This window comes from Trachemys scripta, chromosome 1, assembly GCF_013100865.1.
Source record: "Trachemys scripta elegans isolate TJP31775 chromosome 1, CAS_Tse_1.0, whole genome shotgun sequence".
Taxonomy (NCBI): domain Eukaryota; kingdom Metazoa; phylum Chordata; order Testudines; family Emydidae; genus Trachemys; species Trachemys scripta.
In genome coordinates, this window is record NC_048298.1 from 48,766,012 (window position 1) to 48,787,817 (window position 21,806).

The window sequence follows — 21,806 nt, forward strand, 5'->3', positions numbered from 1 at the left end:
GGAAAAAAAATCCAACCTTATTTTCTATTCCACTTGAAAGCCACTGATTAGCTTCTTTGCATATACTGTGTAGTCTAAAGAATATTTTCAGCTTAAATTTACTAGAAAACAAACTCCAATCCCACAACACTCAAATTAGCTCTCCCTTTATTTCATTACTGTATTTAATTTTCCCTCCTGCTTATTAAAGCTGAGATTGAATGCTAATTACTTTAATCATAAAGTATCTTCAAACTGAGTATTCCTGAGTGTCTCAGAATTCTTAAACATTTATTATTCCGTAGTTCAATAATTATCCAAAATATCATTTGATAATTAAGCATATTTCTTAAGTGTCCTTCACTTGAATTTTGACCTTTATGCTAATGGCTTGTTCAGAATTATTCAGTCTTAACAAGATATTTTCTGCAGCTCCACAGTCAATTTACTAATTATATATAAAACCTCTTACCAAGTAGTTAATGATATAAAATCTGTCATATTCTGTATTTTTGGCATTGATTCTGCGATGCTGCTTTTTTCTCATGTGATCTTTAAGTGTGTTTTTGTCTCTGAAGGTTTTCTCACAGTATAAACACTGCAAACTAAGATATAAAGGTAAACAAATTAAAAGACAATTTAACATAGACCAGGGGTTCTCAAACTTCATTGTACCGCAACACCCTTCAGACAACAAAAATTCCTACACGACCCCACAAGGGGGGACCAAAGTCTGAGCCTACTTGAGCCCCATTGCCCCAGGTGGGGGGGAGGGGAAGCCAAAGCCCAAGGGCTTCAGCCCCAGGTTGGGCGCCTATAACCTGAGCCCCGCCACCCAAGGCTGCAGCGTTCGGGCTTCGGTCCTGGGCGGTGGGGCTGAGGCTCAGGCTTCAGCCTTGGGTGGTGGGACTCAGGCTTCAGCTTCGGCCCCAGGTCCCAACAAGTCTAACGCCAGCCCTGGCAACCCCATTAAAATGGGTCACGACCCACTTTGGGGTCACGACCTACAGTCTGAGAACCGCTGACATAGAATATTGCAAAAGTACGTAATGAGAGTCTGAATGATAACCAAACAATGGAAAGATTTTGCGTTAAAACAGTACAATTTAATAATATTTAATTAAACTGAAGAGAGATACAGTAAGATTAATCCTAAGAATGTGAGAGCAAGCTAAATGAAAGAGATATTCAAAAATTTATCTGGAAGCATCTTAAAAGTGGTGCAGGACAGTCAGACCATGGCATAGTCAACCAAACACACCCAGATGACAAGCTAAGAAACTATTAAAATACAAACAAAAAATAAAAGGATGTTATTTATTTATTTATTATTTACCAAAAATTTCCCCTCTGCAAGTTACAGGACTGACAGATTTGTTAACCAATGGGCTCTCAGCCTGCATGCAGCTACATAGGCAGAACCAGACTGGTCAGTCACTGTTTCTAAGCATTGTTGCTGTAAACTATCAATTCCTACTGCAGAGCAGAATTTTATACCCAAGAATTCCAAGATGGCAAAGGAGAGAAGCTATGGTTCCTGCACCACAGCTTGAACTTCCACCAAGTTCTGGAATGGGAAGAATTTGTGGAAGATTTTCTAGATGCCCGCAAAGTGGAGGTTAAACCTTCTGAGAGTCCTTCCTCTCATGTGATATTATCATTCAAAACCAGGCAGTTTGTTTTAGATGCTCTGTCTCTGGGTGACAAATTGGTCCCTGAGAGAAAAGGTCCTGCCTCTTGATGACTTCCCCCAAGTCCCCTTTTTGAGGTCTCTTTAGCGCTCTCCTGCCTCAGATTCTTCTGGGAAGAGGGAAGGGGGGTGGGGGATGAGCTGCCTGGCCTGTGTGGCAGCTGGGCTCATGTACTCCACTGCCGGGTGGGAGGGCAGGACAATGGGGTTGGAGTGAGCCATGTTGAGGAGATAAAGAACTTGGCCCCCTCAGCCAGTACAGAGCCATCCATACTACCCGTGCCCTCTCCCTGACCTTCTGGATAGTTCTGGTTAGCAGGGAAAAAGGAGGCCACCTCCAGGAGACAGCATCTGTGCCTATTGCCCTTGGATCCCTCTCGGGAGAAAAAAAGAGGAGCCCTTGCAATTCACCTGTATCACTGTCAACTTTTAAATCAAGATTGGATATTTTTCTAAAAGCTCTGCTCTTGGAATTATTTTGGGGAAGTTCTATGGCCCATGTTATACTTAAGGTCAGACTAGATATGGGGTTCTCCAACTTCACTGCACTACGACCCCCTTCTGACAATAAAGTTACTACATGGGAGTGGGGGCACAGCCCAAGACCTGCTGCTTCAGATGGGGGGGGAGAAGGGGCCGGAGCCTGAGCCCCACCACCCTGGGTAGGGGTGGAGCTCGGGCTTCAGCCCCAGGTCCCAGCAAGTCTAATGCTGGCCCTGACGACCCCATTAAAATTGGGTCATGACCCATTTTGGGGTCCCAACCCACAGTTTGAGAACCACTGGACTAGATGATCACAATGGTCTCCTCTGGTCTTGGGATCTATGAATGCAAGTAGGCTCTGATACTGTAGCCCTTACTGTCCATAGATCTCACTGAAGTCAATGTGAGCTCTATGTGCATAAGAGTTGAAAGATCACACCTTTAATCCATCATTTAAATCAATGTATATAATACAAGAAATTATGAAGTAGCCAGAACGAAATTTGAAAAGAAAACAGTATACGTGAGAGAGCAATATCCTATTTTTTTAAATCCTCCTGAATGCACAATTACATTTTAGCCCAAATTGCTTCCAAGACTAACAGTAAAATGACTTAAGGCTATTTTTTCTAAAAGATTACATACTTGTCAAGTTTCTTCTGTAATGCAGCCAAAAATTCATTACAATTTACAATGTTATCAGGCAGCCCAACATTAAAAGCATGATCTCTTGCCATGTGATTGAAAAGAACAGACCTATAAAAGATATTAAAGAACATTGGATATATTTGTGTAAGCATGTGAGAATTATTGAGTTAGTGCTTTACCATATGCTAATTGCATTAAAATATAGACAAGCCAGCATCAAATAAGCAGCAATAACAACGTTTCTGTTGCTGGTAGGGATGGAATTAGTTTGACTTACTGAAGTAGAAAATTTTAATTTCAGCCCTACTGCATGTTTCAGTAACACTTCAATTACTTAGTCCACATGCATGAAATCTGAGCCACTAACTGAAAATTACAACACAATTTTATTTTTGACCCACATTATTATTACAGTTCATCTACTAATGCGTACAGGTGTTTTGAGAAACATAATAAGAGGTCATTTCTCAGCTTGCTCTCTGCTGGTTATCTAACAAAAAAATTAAGGCTATATTTTCAAAAATACTATACGCTTCTCAAGTGTCTTCTGTAATGCACCCAAAAATTCATTGTGATGTAATGGGGCCTTGGTATAAATCAGAATCAGGCACTACATCTTTGGAATGGAAGAAGTTAATCAAGATGCTCCCAATTAGAAAACTTCCTTGAAAGGTCAGCTGTATTTATTTTTAATCACCATCTTTTCAAAATATTTAGGGAGGATTTCCATTTGATTTTTAAATTTCATGCAGAGGACTTGTTAAAGTCCTTCCACCTTTCATTAGCAGTTCCACATTCTACATACATTTATTCATATGATGATTCATATTTCCTTCTTTTATATGTTCCCATACAGCTAGACAAAATGACTTTCAACTTCCATCTGAGGATTATTAGATGAAAATCCCTTCAAATACTGATCTACAGCTTGTCAGATCTGGTGTAAGATGGTTTCACAGACTCCCAATCCCTAGACTAAACAACACTTCCATCTCTTTACAGTATAGGATGCAGAAGTCTGATTCCAAGAATCACATCAGAATCCTTCCCTAGTTCCAGTGCCCTACTGTTATGCCACTGAGCTGGCTTCAGGATATTTTAAAAACAGCGAACAAAAGACAAGGTCAATGAACAGTTAATTAATAGGAAAACAATAGTAAATATGCTCCAAATACAAACCTGTTTCCTGTGAATTCTTTATCGCAAAACATACATATGCTATGAAAGCTTGTATCATTTCTTTCACGCTGTTGTTGCTCCAGAATTTCTCTCTGCGTAAATAGAAAAAGTATTTGAATACTCAACCTTAAATAACTAACTAACTAACTAAATAAATAAACAAACAAACAAAGTCTAGCTAAAATCATTCCATCAAGAAATGTTATTTTTTGGTCTACTGTATCATGTCATATCTTAATCACTAATGCACAATAATGAGAATATGCAGCTGAATCTTGAAAGTCAGAAAGATTTCAACAGCATACATAATGGTAGTGTACAATCCAGAGAAGCTCTGAAACTCAAATAATCCAGTACAGATTAGATGGAAAGAAATACCATTGACAATGAGATTTTTGTCCTCAGCTGGTTAAATGATCTATCAAGGATGGAACATATTAACTGGATTTACCTTAAGGCCCAAATTTAAACCTGGTGTAAATAGGTGCAATGGCGTTGTATATGTTTATGCTTAATTTAAATTTGATCCTCAGTGTCCTAACATAAGCACAGACAAAGTGAGGACATTTTTAATACAAACAGATATCATAAAAGTAGTCTGAGTTCCTACTAGTAGTTATGGGGATAAAGGAACACATTGGAAAAGTGAAGCTTGACCATCCTTGCCATTAGCCTCATCTGATTTAGAGTGACAGGCTGGAAATTTCAGAACACTGCGCTCACAGAACTTTGCTAGCAGAAAAACAACAACAAAAACCTTATAACAAATCATACTGAGCCTGAAGAGAATTGTTATGTTGTTTCAATAGCAATACAGTAGTTAGCCTTGAGGAGGCACTTTCATTCTATGCATCTCAGGACCATAAAGTTTGTCATCTTCTGGAAAATGTAACCTTTGGGCTAAAATTTCTTATCCTTTTTCTCAGCCCAAATGATATATTGGCAAGGTTCTCATTCTCTGTGCAGAGTGGAGCTGCTGCATTCTTTAGAATGCTTCCTCTCTGTGGAAAGCCAGCTCTACTCTCTGGAGACTGCAGGGACTGTGACTTGACAATGCAAAGTAACTCAGTGTATTCAAACCACTTTCTCAGACATAAACCAGGGGAAAATATTAAGGTCTTGCCACATATCCTGGAAGCCAACAAACTCAAACATTACACTGCTCTACAGCCAAAATGCTTCTGAAATAAATGTAGTCAAACTTTACTAATTCTGGGTCACTGAGAACAAAAATGATGCTTAAAATTGTTGATTGGCTCTAGTTTTCAAGATATGCTATTGGGTCAGTATATACGACCCTTGACTTGGGAATGGCGGAGGATAAGTGAGTTATAAAGGGAAGGGATCTCAATTTAAACCAGAAATGACTAAAATACATCTTTGACTGGATCTATGAATAAATCTATGACTGGATTTGGACAGTTCTTGCTTTTTAGGCAAAACAATGAATGATGCAATCTGAAGCTGGTATTGCATCATACATGATATGAATTGCATCATGTTATTCCTAGAAGTCATGGATGATGCACTCATAACGAAGCTTACATCACTCTGCTGAACAAATTGCCCTATATCAGCTCTAGAAATCATACAGTGTCGTGCTCTCTTATTTGTCAGTGTTTGATTTTGCAAAGGGACACATTTCTGTTTAGCCAAAGTGAGCAGAGATACCTCGTACTTGTGTGAACAGTGCAGATAACTTCTGCTATGTTTGTGGTGAAGTGACTTTTGCATCACAAAAGCACAGTATAACCACTATGGTTAAGAAAGCCTATCACCTTTCTTTTGGCTGCAAAATTGGAGATCAGGACAAGAGGCGGGCCCCACACATATGCTGCAACACTTGTGCAACAAATCTTTGCCAGTGGTTGAACAGGAAAAGGAAATCTATGCCTTTTGCAGTGCCAATGATTTGGAGAGAGCCAACAGAGCATACCAGCAATTGTTACTTCTGCATGGTGCCTCCAGTTGGGAAAGGTGTGTCAAAGAAGAAAAAGTGGACTGCATTATCCAAACATTCCATCAGCTATACGCCCAGTACCCCACGGAGAAGGACTGCCGGTTCCTGATGCACCAGAATCATTCTCACTTGAGTCAGACGAGGAAGAGGATGAAACTTCTGGTCCTGAACCATCAATGTCACAGGACCCACATTTTCTCCCATCCTCCTCCTCTGAACCACACCTCATAACACAAGGTGAACTGAATGACCTTGTCAGGGATTTGGAACTACCCAAGAGTAAGGCAGAGCTGTTGGGCTCCAGACTACAGCAGTGGACTCTCCTGGCAGGTGATGTTAGGGTTTCCATGTTCCGTGACCGTCAAAAGGATCTTGTCCCATTCTTCTTCATGGAAGGTGATCTTGTAGCCTGCAACATCATCGATGGTGTGATGGCAGCCCTCAACATCGTTCACGATCCAGATGAGTGGAGACTGTTCATTGATTCATCGAAGACAAGTCTTAAAGCTGTTTTACTGCATAATGGCAATGTTTTGCCATCAATTCCAATTGGTCATGCAGTCCATATGAAGGAAACCTATGACAACATGAAGCAACTTTTGAGGTGCATAAACTATGACCAACATCAATGGCAGTTTTGTGGCAATCTGAAGGTTGTTGCTCTCTTGCTTGATCTGCAGACTAGATACACAAAGTACTGCTGTTTTCTCTGCGAATGGGATAGTCGTGCAAGAGATTCCCACTACGTCAAGAAAGACTGGCCACTCCGACAGTTATCGGAGCCTGGGAGGAAAAGTGTTCAGCATCCACCACTTGTTCAATCAAGGAAGATTTTGTTACCACCCTTACACATCAAGCTGGGTCTGATGAAGAACTTTGTCAAGGCCATTGACAAAACACAAGCAGCTTTCAAGTACCTCCGTGGAAAATTTCCAAGGTTAAGTGAAGCTAAGATAAAGGAAGGTGTCTTTGTTGGTCCTCAGATTCGTGAACTTCTTCGAGATGATGTATTTGACCTTGCACTGCATGGCAAGGAAAAGACAGTGTGGAAAGCCTTCCAGTTAGTGGCAATAAATTTTCTCGGAAATAACAAGGCAGACAACTACAGGTTGTTGGTGGAAAACCTCCTCAAGGCATACAAAAGCCTTGATTGCAACATGTCACTAAAGATACATTTTTTGCACTCTCATCTAGGTTTTTTTCCACCCAACTGCGGAGCAGTGAGCGACGAGCACGGCGAGGGATTTCACCAGGACATTGCAACAATGGAGAAATGCTATCAGGGCAAATGGAGCCCATCAATGCTTGCAGACTATTGCTGGACAGTGACAAGAGATGCTCCATTTAATGAATACAAAAGACAAGCCAAGAAGTGCTGAGTAGACACTGAATAGGACTAAACTATATACATAATAGTTTTTTGCCTTTTGTTTCATAATAAATTTTATTTATATAACCCTTTTGCTGATTTTTAAAAAGTGTTACATAAACAGGAGAGGTGAAATATTATCATGTAAAGCAACCATAAACACATGAAAAGACCTAGGTTTCCAATTTATGATTAAAACTCTACTATCTACACAATATATACAGACATAAAATGTAAAAACTTAAATATCTTAGAAACAGTAGCCAATCAGTTGTTTTAATGGTCATATTTGAATTCAGCACATCAAAATACATAATAAATAGCACATTTTATCTCTGAAGCAGACGACTTCTCAAAAATTGTAGACCAGTGTTATTGGCCCAACAGGTGAAACACATTCGAAATCCAGAGCCTCACTGAAAACACCCTGTCTCCATCTCCTCGGGGACTGGTCAGAAGTGTCTTACAGCCAATTTCAACTGTTGGAATGAGGCATAGAGAGAGAGCGCGAGCACGAATGACTGTCAGGATCCAAAACACATACGGAGCTTAAACATTTTACTGCCAATAAGAAGAAACCCACTCAAGAATTCCAAACTCTTTTTGACTGCTTAGAAACTGGGACAATAGTGTCTTCTTACTTCCAGCCAACCAAGCCTCTCAGAGGTTGCAGATAGTACGTATCAGCAACCTCGGCTTAAGATTCTGTCACATCTAAAAGTTGCAAAATGAAAAGCATTCACCACATCACACCATTGGGTTATAATATCTTTCAAAATTAAAACCATGCTTAATAATGACTACTTCAAACAGGAAGGGGATGGAGAAGGACAGAGATGACCTGGAGGTCTAAGCATCAGATGTGAAATGCCTTCCACCAGACTCCCTAAAACCACCAGTTTACATCTCATCAGTGCTGACTCCTCAGGAAAATAAATGGAGTACAGTACAATATAAATGGTGGGGGTCCTTCAGAGGAGACTATATGAAATGAAAAGGTCTGTCTGCTTTGCATGGACATAAAATGTCCCATAGCACATTTCATAGGATTCACACTGATGTCCATGGCCAACATGGTCCTCCACCCAATGTCGTGCCCCATGATGTCTGGCTACTAGCACTATAGAACTTTTAAAACATATCATTTGGACTTTGTTAGAGTGAAAGATGCCATGTTCATTTTAAATGTTTTAAATAAATGATTTTAGTTTAAAAAAACAAAACAGAATTAATTTCCTAGATAGTTTCCTAACTGTACTGTACTACCAGGAAGACACTGTTATGCAATATTTGATGGTTAGCTGGATAACTTACGATTCCCACCTCACATAAAACTCCTTTTTCTATCTCCTTCAAAAGATAACATACTTACTATTCTGCAGCACAAATCTCTTGTTTTCCCCTATATAGGTATGTTTGGCAGCTCAAAGGCATTATTTGAAGATGTGAGATATAGCCATTAATACAGCATCACTGTTCTGATATTTCACTCCATGGAGTTTTTAAAAATCTCATTCAAATCATCCAAACAAAGTATTCACTTTATCATTTTCTTTTATTATTCATTGTTAGAAAGTTACTTTTAAAGCTGATAAATGCGCTTAGTGCTTGCAAAGGTGAGGGATTAATAGCATTGGCTTGAGTCATGTGTAGTGAGAACAAGGAGTTGTGCAAGATTTCCCTACAACTCTGCCAATGCACCCTGTTTTTACAGTCCTGGGATTCTGCTGAATAGAGAATAGTGATTGTACCAAACTGTGTAGCAGTTCTGTGATCTGCATGAAGAACGACTTTTTTATTTTGTTTTTAAACTTGTGACAAAAGCCAAGGTTTGAACTCAGGTTATGAGGAAAAGCATTGGTGCAGTAATTCATTTCACCAACTGCATTAAATTTTGAGATAAATCTAACTCTTTAAATATATATTTCTGCAATTAAATATGTGTACTACAAACAGAAGTAAACAAAATATTTTAGACATTTAGAAGAATGTTCCAAGACAATTTCAGTACACTATCATATCACAGTGATGAAGAATGTTTGGGCAATCGAAGTTACTGGAGGAAAACAGGAGAGAACAGATTACAAAATAAGTGGAAGTTACAAAACTACAACAAATAAGAATAAATAAAGATTTCAAGCACAGACAGAAATGGGTAGTCCAAGATGCCAAAACCAGAAATATTATTTTCAGGCAATTGATTTACAATATAAATGCCAAGCCCGCATGCCAAATGGCAAACATATGGATTTTAATGGAGTCCCCCTTCCTCTTCATCAATATGTTGTATTAAAGGGACAATGTCAATCTGCAATCTAGTCAATTTCAAAGTATGAGTTAAAAGTAACATCCCCAAGTCCCCCAGCCATTTTTTATGATTTTTAAACTGCCTCTCTCCTCTGGTGCTGAGGGAAAGACCCACACAAACAACATGGGAAACTGAGTAAATAATTATAAAAAACAGATATACACGCAAAGTGCTATCAAATGCAATGTTAAATTGGACAAATAATTTTTTCTAATCCTCTTTGTGACTGCAATCCTACATGTAGCTTGTAAGAAATGTAAAAGGTTTCAGACAAAAGTAAACGTTTTTAGATAGCAAACTCTTTGAACTATGTGTTTATACTGAGACTAGCACAATGAGGCACTGATCCCAAGTGTGGCGTTTGAGAATTAGCATCATACAAATAAGACAACGGTGACCGTAGAAATGTGACTTAATTTGATAGAAGCCTTTTATGCCCTCACCTTCTCAGTCTATGCATAGGAAAATTCCTGGATATGTTTTCCTTATCATCTACAAACAAGGAGGCTATAGGTAAAAGAAAGATGCAAGTGATATGGAACATCTAAAAATCACCTTTAACAAAGAAGCTAATGTATTCAAAAGTTGCCAATAAACATTTTCAGTTCCACTTCCCTCTTTTCTTGGTCTTTATGAAAAACCTTCCTAAAGCTCCTACTACATAGTGCTCTCTATAATGCTGATCTGCCAATATGGAAAAATTCAACCAGATTATGAGCTAATGTCCACTTTCCATTTAAACAGAAAGGATCAGGATAATAGCATGTAACTGCATAGACCAGGGCAAAAGTCTTCAACTGCCCCAGTATATTAAACTGGGAATACAAAAGAAATTTGATCACTGAGAAGAAATGTGAAACTTGGAGGTTAGAAAAATGTCACTCTTTCATGATGCTCCATTTGAGGTTGTGAGAAGTTCAGAGTCTCTGGCATAAAAATTGCAGTCTCCCAAGGGAGTCTGAGAAATTGCAAGTGTTTCTCTTCTTGGCAGCATTGTTTTGGTAGGAATTATCAGCTTCTCCCAGAAGCACTTAAAATAGCTTTTGTACGGCTAGCAGCTTACAGCAGGTCTATGAATGAATGACTTTTCCATGTAGCTCAAATGCAATAGACCTGACCTTAACAAAAGCTCTAGGAATTGTTGAATTAGAAAAGACAGAAGGCTCAGACTAATAAAAAACATGTGTTGTCTTATACTATCCTCCTTCGTTCTTGAGGATAGCACTGAAAGCCTCAAAATTCTAAAGAAAGAGCTTCAGAAATTCTGAAAAACAGATCTTGACAAGCATTAGGTATAGGGGACAGAAGGTCTGTCTAAAAATGTAAATGACCTTATCATTATAGAGTCTGAGCAAACTACAATCATTAATGGATTTTATCTTCACAGCCTCTCTGTGAGATAGGGAAGGATTTTATCCCCATTGTTACAGATGGGGAATTGAGGCACAGGGTACACTCAGTGGGACTAGGTCACACAGGGAGTTTGTGAATAGAGTAAGAATTCAGCTGTTTTTTGAGTCTCAGTCCAGCATCCTATCCACTAGACTATCCAATTCCTACAGTTGTGATTACAGCAAAGGAATGGAGGCTGTTCTTGGTTCTTCCCCATTAAGACCACTCTGTTCTTCTGTTTCCCAGTTCATAAAATAACGATACTTACCCTCCTTTGTAAAGCCCGTAGAGGGTAGAGGTGTTATTACTGTTATAGGCCCGGATCCAGCAAAACACTTAGGCATGAACAGTTCCATTGTTAAGCATATGCATGAAAGTTTTCTTGGATTGGGGCCAGATTGCTCTGAAGCTTGCAGGTTCTAGCCCACCACATGTAACTAGATATGGCCCCTCAATCAGTTTCTCTCTAGACTGAGGCCATGTCCACTTTGAAAGTTTGGTTGACGTAAGTTGTCAGCGAAAGCTGCCAACTTCTGTATATTGCTTGGGTGTATGCACTCTTGGCTGCTTGGTGGGTGCCGTGAGTGTTCACCATGAGTGGCTGTGTTGAGGGAAAATGCAGCGCACCATGGGTAGATATGCCTGTGAGCCCCATGCCGCCATCCAGCACAAAGCCTTGTGGGACATTTTTGCAGAGCTTTGTGGGTTACCAGCAATTCACCCAGGGATTTCAGGAAAGTGGGAGTCAAGTTCCCAGAATACCACATTCTCTATCCCATAGTGTTTGTTCCATTTTGTAATTTTCGTGCCATTTTTAAATTCCCATAGTTCCAGGAGCCACTTTTCAGTCTCTACTATGTCTCTGACAGCAGCATGGACCTTTCAGACCTCAGCATTATTTTACTCATTGCTAATATAGGACGCACAATTCTTCTGTATTTGTAAAACTTCAACGAGCACTACTATAATCGGGTATGTGAGGAGATGTTCGACAACAATGACTGGATGCTAATGGACAATGAATAAAAATGCCAGGTTGCTCCTGGCATTAAGGAGCAGCTCCACATAGTGAATCGCAGCTGCTGGGCCTGAAAATGGAGTGCTGATTAGTGGGATCACACTATAAAGCGGATTTGGGATTACAAGCAGCGGCTGCAGAACTTTTGGATGCGAAAGGCCACGTTCCTGGATTTGTGTGCTGAGCCTGCCCCAGCCCTCCTGTGCAGGCACATTAGAATGCCAGGTGCATTGACACTGGACAAGCGAGTGGCAATTGAACTCTGGAAGCCTGCAACACCGGGACAGCTATCGGTAAGTGTACAGTATATAGTTAGTTGTCATGGCACAAGTTCTTATTGTAAAAAGTGCCATACCCTACTGGGAAATTATTTTTAAGTCCATTTGTTTAAATATACCATGTTTCTCACAGAGGAGAAAGCTACTATGTGGTTGTTATAGATAGCCTGATAGCACTTAAACACCCAAGTCAGCATCAGAGCCCCATTATGCTAGGCACAATAAAAATGCATAAAAGTGATTGCTCTGAAGAGCTTATATTCTGTCACCCTTACTTACAATGGGAAGTAATATAAAATGCTCAAAATTATAAATATAAAAAGCCTCACAACACTATGCAAATTTGCAGTCTCTGGCCTACATCTCAGCTTTCATTGTCTCATACAACTATGCTAATCTCTGCATCCAGCCCAACCCCCTCCTCCTTACTAATCACTATGTCTTTTTCCCCACAGCACACCATTCTCCATGCTGTCCCATGAGCTTGAAACAACCTGCTAATAACTGTACACAAAACAGCACCCCTTTTCTTCAAATCATCAGTTAAGACCCATCTGTACCAATGTTACAGGCAAACAAAATCAGATCAGCTTCAGATTTGTAGAGTCCCTGTCATAGAAAGCGAGCATTGGCCTGAGCATTTATGAGGAGTGTAAGAAAGAGAAGCTCCACTCTCAGATTTGGGACTCTCTACTAATAGTTTAAAAACAGCCATACACAGAAGTTGTCAACTGCAAGTTTTCAAACATACTTCACAAAGTGAGCCAGAACAGGAGTTGCTTAACTAATGATAGCAGGCATGAAAAAAACCTGCTTGAGAATGCTAAGCAAACAGCAGAGGAATTTGATTGGCTGAGAGAAATCGTTGCTGACACATAAACATAGCTAAAGAGGGTCAAGAGAGGCAGAGAGGAGCTGGCTATCTGCCAGCATATTAGAGGTCAGCCTCATAGCTTGTTTGATGTCCAGAGTAGCCAAACTCCATAAGGAGGGAGACAGTATTTGGCAGACTACTGGGAGAAGGGCAGAGGGACTTCTGAACACTCAAGCTTACCAGTTTTTCCACATGATTCCCAACTTGCCACCAATTTAAAAGGAAACTGCAATTATGCATTTCAAGTAGAAGAGCCACAAGGGATCAAGACAAGGACAGAGTAGGCCCGTTACTCAGTGAGAGGGGAAAGACAATAACAGAAAATGTGGAAATGGCAGAGGTGCTTAATGACTTTTGTTTCGGTTTTCACCAAGAAGATTGGTGGCGATCTAACATAGTGAATGCCAGTGAAAATGAGTTAGGATCAGAGTCTAAAATAGGGAAAGAACAAGTCAAAAATTACTTAGACAAGTTAGTTGTCTTCAAATCACCAGAGCCTGATGAAATGCATCCTAGATTGAGTCTAGTCAAGGAGCTGACTGAAGAGATATCTGAGCCATTAGCAATTATCTCTGAAAAGTCATGGAAGATGGGAGACATTCCAGAAGACTGGAATAGGGCAAATATAGTGCCTATCTATAAAAAGGGAAATAAGGACAACCTGGGAAATTACAGACCAGTCATCTTAATTTCTGTTCCCGGAAAGATAATGGAGCAAATAATTAAGAAATCAATTTGCGAACACCTACAAGATAATGAGGTGATAAGTAACAGCATAGATTTGTCAAGAACAAATCGTGTCAAACCAGCTTTCTTTGACAGGGTAACAAGCCTTGTGGATAGGGTGGAAGTGGTAGATGTGGTATATCTTGATTTTAGTAAGGCTTTTGATACTGTCTCGCATGACCTTCTCAAAAACAAACTAGGGAAATACAACCTAGATGGAGCTACTATAAGGTGTGTGCATAACTGGTTGGAAAATCATTCCCAGAGTGTAGTTATCAGTGGTTCACAGTCATGCTGGAAGGGCATAATGAGTAGGGTCCTACAGGGGTCGGTTCTGGGTCCAGTTCTGTTCAATATCTTCATCAGTGATTTAGATAATGGCATAGAGAGTACACTTACAAAGTTTGCGGACGATACCAAACCGGGTGGGGTTACAAGTGCTTTGGAGGATAGGATTAAAATTAAAAATTATCTGAAGTAAATAGGATGAAATTCAATAAGGACAAATGCAAAGTGCTCCACTTAGGAAGGAACAATCAGGTGCACACATACAAAATGGGAAATGACTGCTTAGGAAGGAGTACTGCGGAAAGGGATCTGGGGGTCATAGTGGATCACATGCTAAATATGAATCAACAGGGTAACGCTGTTGCAAAAAAAGCAAACATCATTCTGGGATGTATTAGCAGGAGTATTGTAAGCAAGCCATGAGAAGTAATTCTTCCACTCTACTCTGTGCTGATTAGGCCTCAACTGGAGTATTGTGTCCAGCTCTGGGCACCGCATTTCAGGAAACATGTGGACAAATTGGAGAAAGTCCAGAGAAGAGCGACAAAAATAATAAAAGGTCTAGAAAACATGACCTATGAGGGAAGATTGGGATTGGAAGATTGGGATTGGGTTTGTTTAGTCTGGAGAAGAGAAGACTGAGAGGGGACATGATAACAGTTTTCAAATACATAGAAGGTTGTTACAAGGAGGAGGGAGAAACATTGTTCTTCTTAACCTCTGAGAATAGGACAAGAAGCAATGGGCTTAAATTGCAGCAAGGGAGGTTTAGGTTGGACATTAGGAAAAACTTCCTAACTGTGAGGGTGGTTAAGCACTGGAATAAATTGCCTAGGGAGGTTGTGGAATCTCCATCACTGGGGATTTTTAAGAGCAGGTTGGACAAACACCTGTCAGGGATGGTTTAGATAATACTTAGTTCTGCCTTGAGTGCAGGGGCCTGGACTAGATGATCTCTCGAGGTCCCTTCCAGTTCTATGATTCTAAGATGCCAGCTGCTCGCAGAGGTATCAGGGTGGCCGGAGGCATTTGAGGGTGCCACGTGAGGAATGAGCATGGGCAAGGCTGGAGTGCAGGATTTGGTGTGACCACCAAAGAGGTGGCATAGCTATAAAATGGAAGTGGAGTCTTGGAAGACATGACAGTGTTGTCAACGACCTAGTGATTGCAAGGATCAGGAGATATCAGGCTAAAGCAAGGAAATGCTGGAGGCAATCCTTGAGATACTGAGTAAAGAACAATAAGTATTGCTAGTAGTAACCACTTGGGGTTTTTAGATCATACTAAAATAAAAAGTGATATTTAACCCCCCATAGGATTCATTGCCCAACTGATGTGTCACAATACAACTTGCCCTATCTACACTAGAGTTTTAAAATATGTTAAATAAAATGTATTAGCTAATATATCTTAAAAACAAAAACAACTTTTATCCTACTGTGGCCAAACCCCTGGAGACAGAAGGTTTGAATTCAGAAGCAAGGGACATCAACGGAAGCCATATTAGTATCTTTTCTTTTGTAGAACTCCACACAAACCTATTTGCCAGCTGACCCTTAATTGTTGGATTTGTTCAGAGGCAGAGGGCTTCGCAAAGCAAAATAACTGTTTGACTTGCAAATCAACACTCAGATTGCAGCAAAGGGAAGTGAAAAACTGGAAGCCTCTATTGCTGAAACCTGAGCTGTGACTTTCTTAGCCGCAACTGTGGCTGCAGCTCAGGTTTCAGCCTCATTTTTCCAATAAAAAGAGGAAAGTCAGGATTGACATTTCTAACATTCAAAAAAGGGCAGAAAAAATATGGATTCTTTAAGTTTCATAAAACAGCAGTAAAAGGCAAAAACATTAAAAAAAATTTTTTTAACTTCACGGTTAACCTTTGATAAATGCAATGTTTGCTTTGGGCCAAATCCTGCACTCCTGGCTGCAGTCGAGGAAGTCCGTAATTGCAGATGAGCTGGTGTGGGTCTGACACAAATAAAACCCAAACCCCACGCACAGCCCAGCTCTGTTCTGCAGACTCCCTGGGCTATTTTTATTGTGGTATCACACAAAGGCCCTGATTGGGAGTGGACCTTACTGTATGTAAGCACTGTGAACACACGCTGGAAGACATGGACCCTGCCCCAAAGAATTTACAATTCAGTGTACCCAGGTTCTGGGGACAGATCAGAAGAGGAGCAGGGTAGGGACCAATGGATTTACTGTCCGCTTCTCCCTCCCCATCTACCCACCCACTGGTGCTATCACAGCATTTCCACAAGATGTACACAGCAATGATGATTTCACATTTTAGGGCAATTCCTGCTTCCTCCTCTGAAGGCACGGAGAACCCCTGGCAGTGAAGCTAATGTGTGTGGGGGAGGGAAAGGAGGATTTGGAGTACTGTGCCAGGGATACACATATTCCATTGTCCCAGAGGATTCACTGCGGCCCAATCCTCTGGTGCGCTCTCAAGTGACAGTGGGGTGCACTGGGCTACAGAGCACTTCTTTAATCAGTGGGCTAATGTAGCTCTGCAAAGTGGCTAAGAAAAGATACAGCTTCCCTCTCATCTGCCAAGCCAAAGCTACTGGGTGGGGCGGGGGGATAGCAAGAGGATTTGGCCTTTGTAAGCCCTCAAAATGACATTCTGGTATTCCCATTTTTTAAACCACAGGATTGGTATATTATTGATTATTATTATTATTATTATTACTACTACTACTCCACACAGGAAAATTTGTGCTAATGCATGGCACATTCTTGCGAGGAAAAGTTATTCAGCACATTCAGCTCTTTTTTTGCTCTGGGCATATTTCCCACTGGAGTGGAACACTGACATACAGCCTGCAGGTAAAACTACTCCAAGAAAATGTGTTTTGTTGTTTTTTTAAACTGGCTATCAGGGAAACAAGCTAAAATCAAGATTTATCTCTGCAGTTTAGCATAAAATGCCTTCCTCTAATTCCATACAAATGTACGTATTTGATTTTATATTATGTTGTTTCAGTTTCTTAAGGTACTTAGTCCTCAAAATAATTACTTACCAGTCTCTTTTGCTGGAGCTGTTCTCTTAGTAATCTGTCTTCTGGTAAAACATCACATAAAAGAAAATAATTGTCCTGTTCCTCTGTTAAGAGATTAGGAAATGAATGCAAAGGAGACATTTGCAGCTGTTTTGCATATATTCTGCACTGTAACATGCTCAACCTTCCTCCCCCCCCGCCTCAGATATAATTAGACTGTTTCAGTTAAATATTTTAAAAATTAATGTAATTTTCATTTTAAGAAAACTACAGTTTTATTTTATTTTGTGGATCAAAGCCAGGCATAGCTAGGTAAAATCTCATTAATATAAATGGACTTGCAGCCATTTACACCACCAGTCGATTTATATAAGGCCAGAATGTGCATAGCCCTTGCATATGCATAGCTCTTGCACTTTCTTGTGCCCCCTCTGTTGTATATAGGTTCTTAAATTGCCCTTGTCACTGTTGTAGCTGAATATGTTCTAGTTGTGTATTTAATGATGCAACTAACATCTTCAATGTGTGGTTAGCTCTCTCGCTTTCTCTCACCAGAAGGAGAATTGTGTGTGTGCGCGTTGGGTGGGGGTGGGGGTGAGAATAGTGTTTTATTTTTATATACAAATTGCTATGAGTTTATATTAGAGAAAACAAGGCTGAAGAAGTTTGACCTGAACTGGGAGATAAAGGTGGTGAGGTTTGTGATGGTCCTTAGTTGAATGAGCTCCCCCTGAAACTAACAGCCTTGGACTGGCCCCTGAGAATGATGTGTCTCCTGCCCAGACAGAATGTTCCATGGTGCCAGAGAAGCAGAGCTGTCGACCACAGTGTTCATCCCGGAGCTTTAGATGATCTTTTGCAGAGGCCAGGCACAACTGCTGTCTTGGCACTCTTAGTGCACTGAATAGTTCCTCCTGTGGCAATACTTCCCACAGAGTGGGAGAAGAAGTGAGGCCATGACCCAATTGTGAACAAGAGCTGGCCATAGAGGCAGGGTGTGCGGAGCTGAAATAGTTCAGGGGGTGTGCTTCCCTGCACACTGGGGCAGCTCTGTGAGAACTGTGCCTTCCATTCACACAGCTGGTATCTGAGCTCCCTTTGCAGAGCAATGCTGCTTCCAGGGCTTGATCCCGGAAGTTGCTGAGCACCCTGGCCCAGATCCAGCAAAACTCTCAAGCATGTACATAGGCTCATTCCTAGTCAGCCGAGCATTTAAGCACATGTTTAAATCCCACTGAAGTTAGTGGACCTAAGTATGCACAGAAGTGCTGAGCTGAATAAGTAGGAGCTTACACATGTGGTTAAAGTTAAGCACATACTAAAGTACTTTGCTGGACTGGTGCCCGATTGCTCACCATTTTAAAGGACTGAGTTGTAGTACAGGCCACAGTGTATCAGGTAAGGAAATGAGCAGTGTAGATAAGGGCACACTTACCTATTGGAGCTTCTGAATTGGTTCTTATCACACTACAGAAATCTGTGATGGGCTGTTCCGTGAATCTCTTCTTCCAATATAAAATGTATCTTTAAAAAAAAAAGTGTGCGTGTGTGAAGGAGGAATCTTTACTATAAAATACTGTATTTCCTAAACTACTGGTCCACTGTATCCTACTCCCATCCTTTTAATTCTTATTTCAGGGTTTTTTAAAATGTAAAATTACTTATCCAATGCTGGTTCTGTAGAGCTGCCATGTATTGCGAGACTATATTTTAATAAAGTGATATTGTTCTCCAGTTCATGAAAGTTATTCAGCTTCACTGAAGCAGATTTCAGCAAAAACAGGCCTGATCCAAAGTTCACTGAAGTCAGTGAAAAAGACTTCTACTGGCTTCAATGAGCTTTGGATCATGCTTTACATAAGTAATGGGAGTTGGTCACATCTCTAGAAACACCCATCACTTGGTTACATTTTTACTAAAAAGAAGTACTGATACATTTCCAAAAATACTAGATATAGATGGGATATCCCTATATGTGGTATCCCTTTATCATTTCCATTTTCCATTTATTTTGGAGCAGGTCTTAAAATAGGAAGATATTCTCATGTTTGTTTTTAAATCAGTGAACCTCTCCTACTCTGAAGTTCTAAGGAGAGTGATGCTACATAACAAGAAATCAGGATAGAAGTTCATCTTACAAGATTGCATTAACAGCACTCCAGTGTTTACTCTTTCTGGAACAGGTTAAGACTCAGAGTTATTTGAGACACATGCAAAAATACAAGACACGATGGAAGCATCAACTTGACAAACTTAATGCTTTTAGACCAAATATTTGGTAATGGGCACACAAGGTATAACAATATCCAATGGCTGGAAATTGAAGCTGGACAAATTCAAGTTTTTAACAGTGCGGCTAATTAACCACTGGAACAACTTACCAAGGGTATGGTAGATTCTCCATCACTGGCAATTTTAAAATCAAGATTGGATGTTTTTCTAAAGAATATGCTCCAGTTCAAACAGAAACTGAATCAGGGAAATTCTATAGCTGGTATTATGCAAGCGATCAGACACTAGAGCAGAGGTCCCCAAACTGTGGGGCGGGAAGATTCGGGGGGTGCAGCGGAGCCCAGGCCAGCCCCCACGGGGGGTGGGGAGGAAGTGCCATCCAGCCCCGCTCCGCTCCCGTCCCACCCCCAGCTGCAATCCAGGCTCCCAGCCCCATGCCCATCCCCACCCACAGCCTTGGCTCCTGACCACAGCCCAGCAGCAGCTCTGCACCCAGCCCTGGCCCCACCCTCGGCCCCTTGCTGTGGCTCCATTCCTGGCCCTGGCCCTGCTCCCGGCCTCAGACCTGCCTCTAGCTGCAGCCCCAGCCTCGGCCCCCTTATCCCTGTCCCCGTCCCCAGGGGGAGAGCAGGTCACAGACGGGGTAAGGGGGGACACGATGCTGAAAAGTTTGGGGACCACTGCACTAGAGGATCACAGTGATTTCTTCTGGCCTTATAATCAGTTAATTATGGCTGCATTCATAAGGAAATATAGCAATCCAAGGGCTTGTCTACACAACACTTAGTTTCCAGCAAGCTTGGGTGTTAATCTTGCTGGATTAAAAGTAATAATTCATACATTTATGTTGTAGAAAATGTAAGAAAGAATGGTTCCAGAACAGACCCCGGATGTGGCCTGACCATTAGAAAGAAATATGTCTCTCAGCCTGCTCTCTCAACCTGCTGAGTTTGTGCCAATTAAAAGAGGCCTGCCAGCAAGGCCAACTCCAGGCACCAGCTTACCAAGCAGGTGCTTGGGGCGGCCACTTCGGAGAGAGGCGGCACGTCCAGCTGTTTGGTGGCAATTCGGCGGACGGTCCCTCACTCCTGCTCGGAGCGAAGGACCTCCCGACGAATTGCTGCCACAGATTGCTATCGCGGCTTTTGTTTTGTTTTGTTTGGCTGCTTGGGGCGGCCAAAACCCTGGAGCTGGCCCTGCCTGCCAGTTTGCAAGGTCTGTGCTAATTGTAGAAAAACATCCAGAGACAAAGAATTTGTTCTGAAAGTAACAAGATAACAGCTGTCCTTTATGGCTGGTACAACTCTGTTTTCCTGAACTCCAGAATAAGATTTGTGAACCCCCCCACTCTTGCATGCTTATTTTGTTTGCTTCCTTTTATATGTAACAAGTGGGATAAATAGACTTATTGAAGTCTGCCATATCCCACTGATTTTAGAATGGTTATGTTAAAGGATGGGTAGCTGATAAAATGCAGATGTGACAGGATATACGTTGGAGTGTGAGTGTGATTGTATGTATGATTGAATGAGGAATGAAAGATTAAAGATTGAAGTGCCAGCCTTAAAATAAGACCGTTTGGCTGAAGTATACAGTAGACGAGATAGACCGATAACCCAGAGGGCATACTTGCCCCCTGGACAGGGGGGCTGAAGAGCCAAGGAACAAGATGATAACATACTGTAATTTCGTCATTGCTGTGCCATCTGCGTGATTGACTATCACCTCAAATGTGAGAACAGTGATTGATTATCACGTCAAACATGAAAACAGCATGATGAAGGAAACCCTGTAAACTTGTATGAGGATAAATCCCTATAAAAACAGACCCTGAAGACTGGGGACTTTGGGTTGGATTCTGCAAACCAACTTTCAGGAGCATCAGATGCGCATCTGACAAGGTCCTGCTCCCTCCTTGTGTCCAGGCCACCTGGCCAGTGGCTTGGTACGAGCAACTCTAAGGCTGATAACTATGATAACAACCTTGCAGAAGTGTGTGTGTATAAATGAATGTGAAATTGAATGGAATGTTACAGCTATAACTGACTGCTTACTATGATTCTTTCTGTATTCACAACAAATGCAGCATATATTGCCTTATACCCTTTAACAAGATCCTGCTGGTTTTTATTTTCTTGGTATAACAATCTGCCCTGAACTAAGTGTCCACACAGACGGTGCTGCCATGCTACGAGTTCCGCAGTGAGCTTTAATTTACTCCCATTTCAAAGCAGTAGGTCAAAGTGCACTATGGAAATGTTAGTGCACTGCAGCAGTTTTCACATGGACATTTAGTGTGTGGCAGGCTAGTACAGGGTTGATGTATACCCCAGTCTGCCACGAACAAAGAAGCTCCAGGTCTCTCTGCTCTGAA

The 21,806-nt window shown here is 41.1% G+C and overlaps 1 protein-coding gene across 2 annotated transcripts in view; it reads right to left on the minus strand.

Moving 5' to 3' along the window:
• Window positions 1-21,806, minus strand: part of ZNF277 (zinc finger protein 277) — a 78,059-nt gene that overhangs the window by 14,628 nt on the left and 41,625 nt on the right. For both annotated transcript variants that reach the window (XM_034769259.1, XM_034769251.1), the window contains exons 3-7: window positions 18,636-18,724; window positions 17,222-17,304; window positions 3,980-4,071; window positions 2,798-2,908; window positions 452-584 (exon numbers count right to left, since the gene is read on the minus strand). In XM_034769259.1, coding sequence (XP_034625150.1) covers window positions 452-584; window positions 2,798-2,908; window positions 3,980-4,071; window positions 17,222-17,304; window positions 18,636-18,724 — 508 coding nt within the window. The remainder of the gene's footprint in view (window positions 1-451; window positions 585-2,797; window positions 2,909-3,979; window positions 4,072-17,221; window positions 17,305-18,635; window positions 18,725-21,806) is intronic.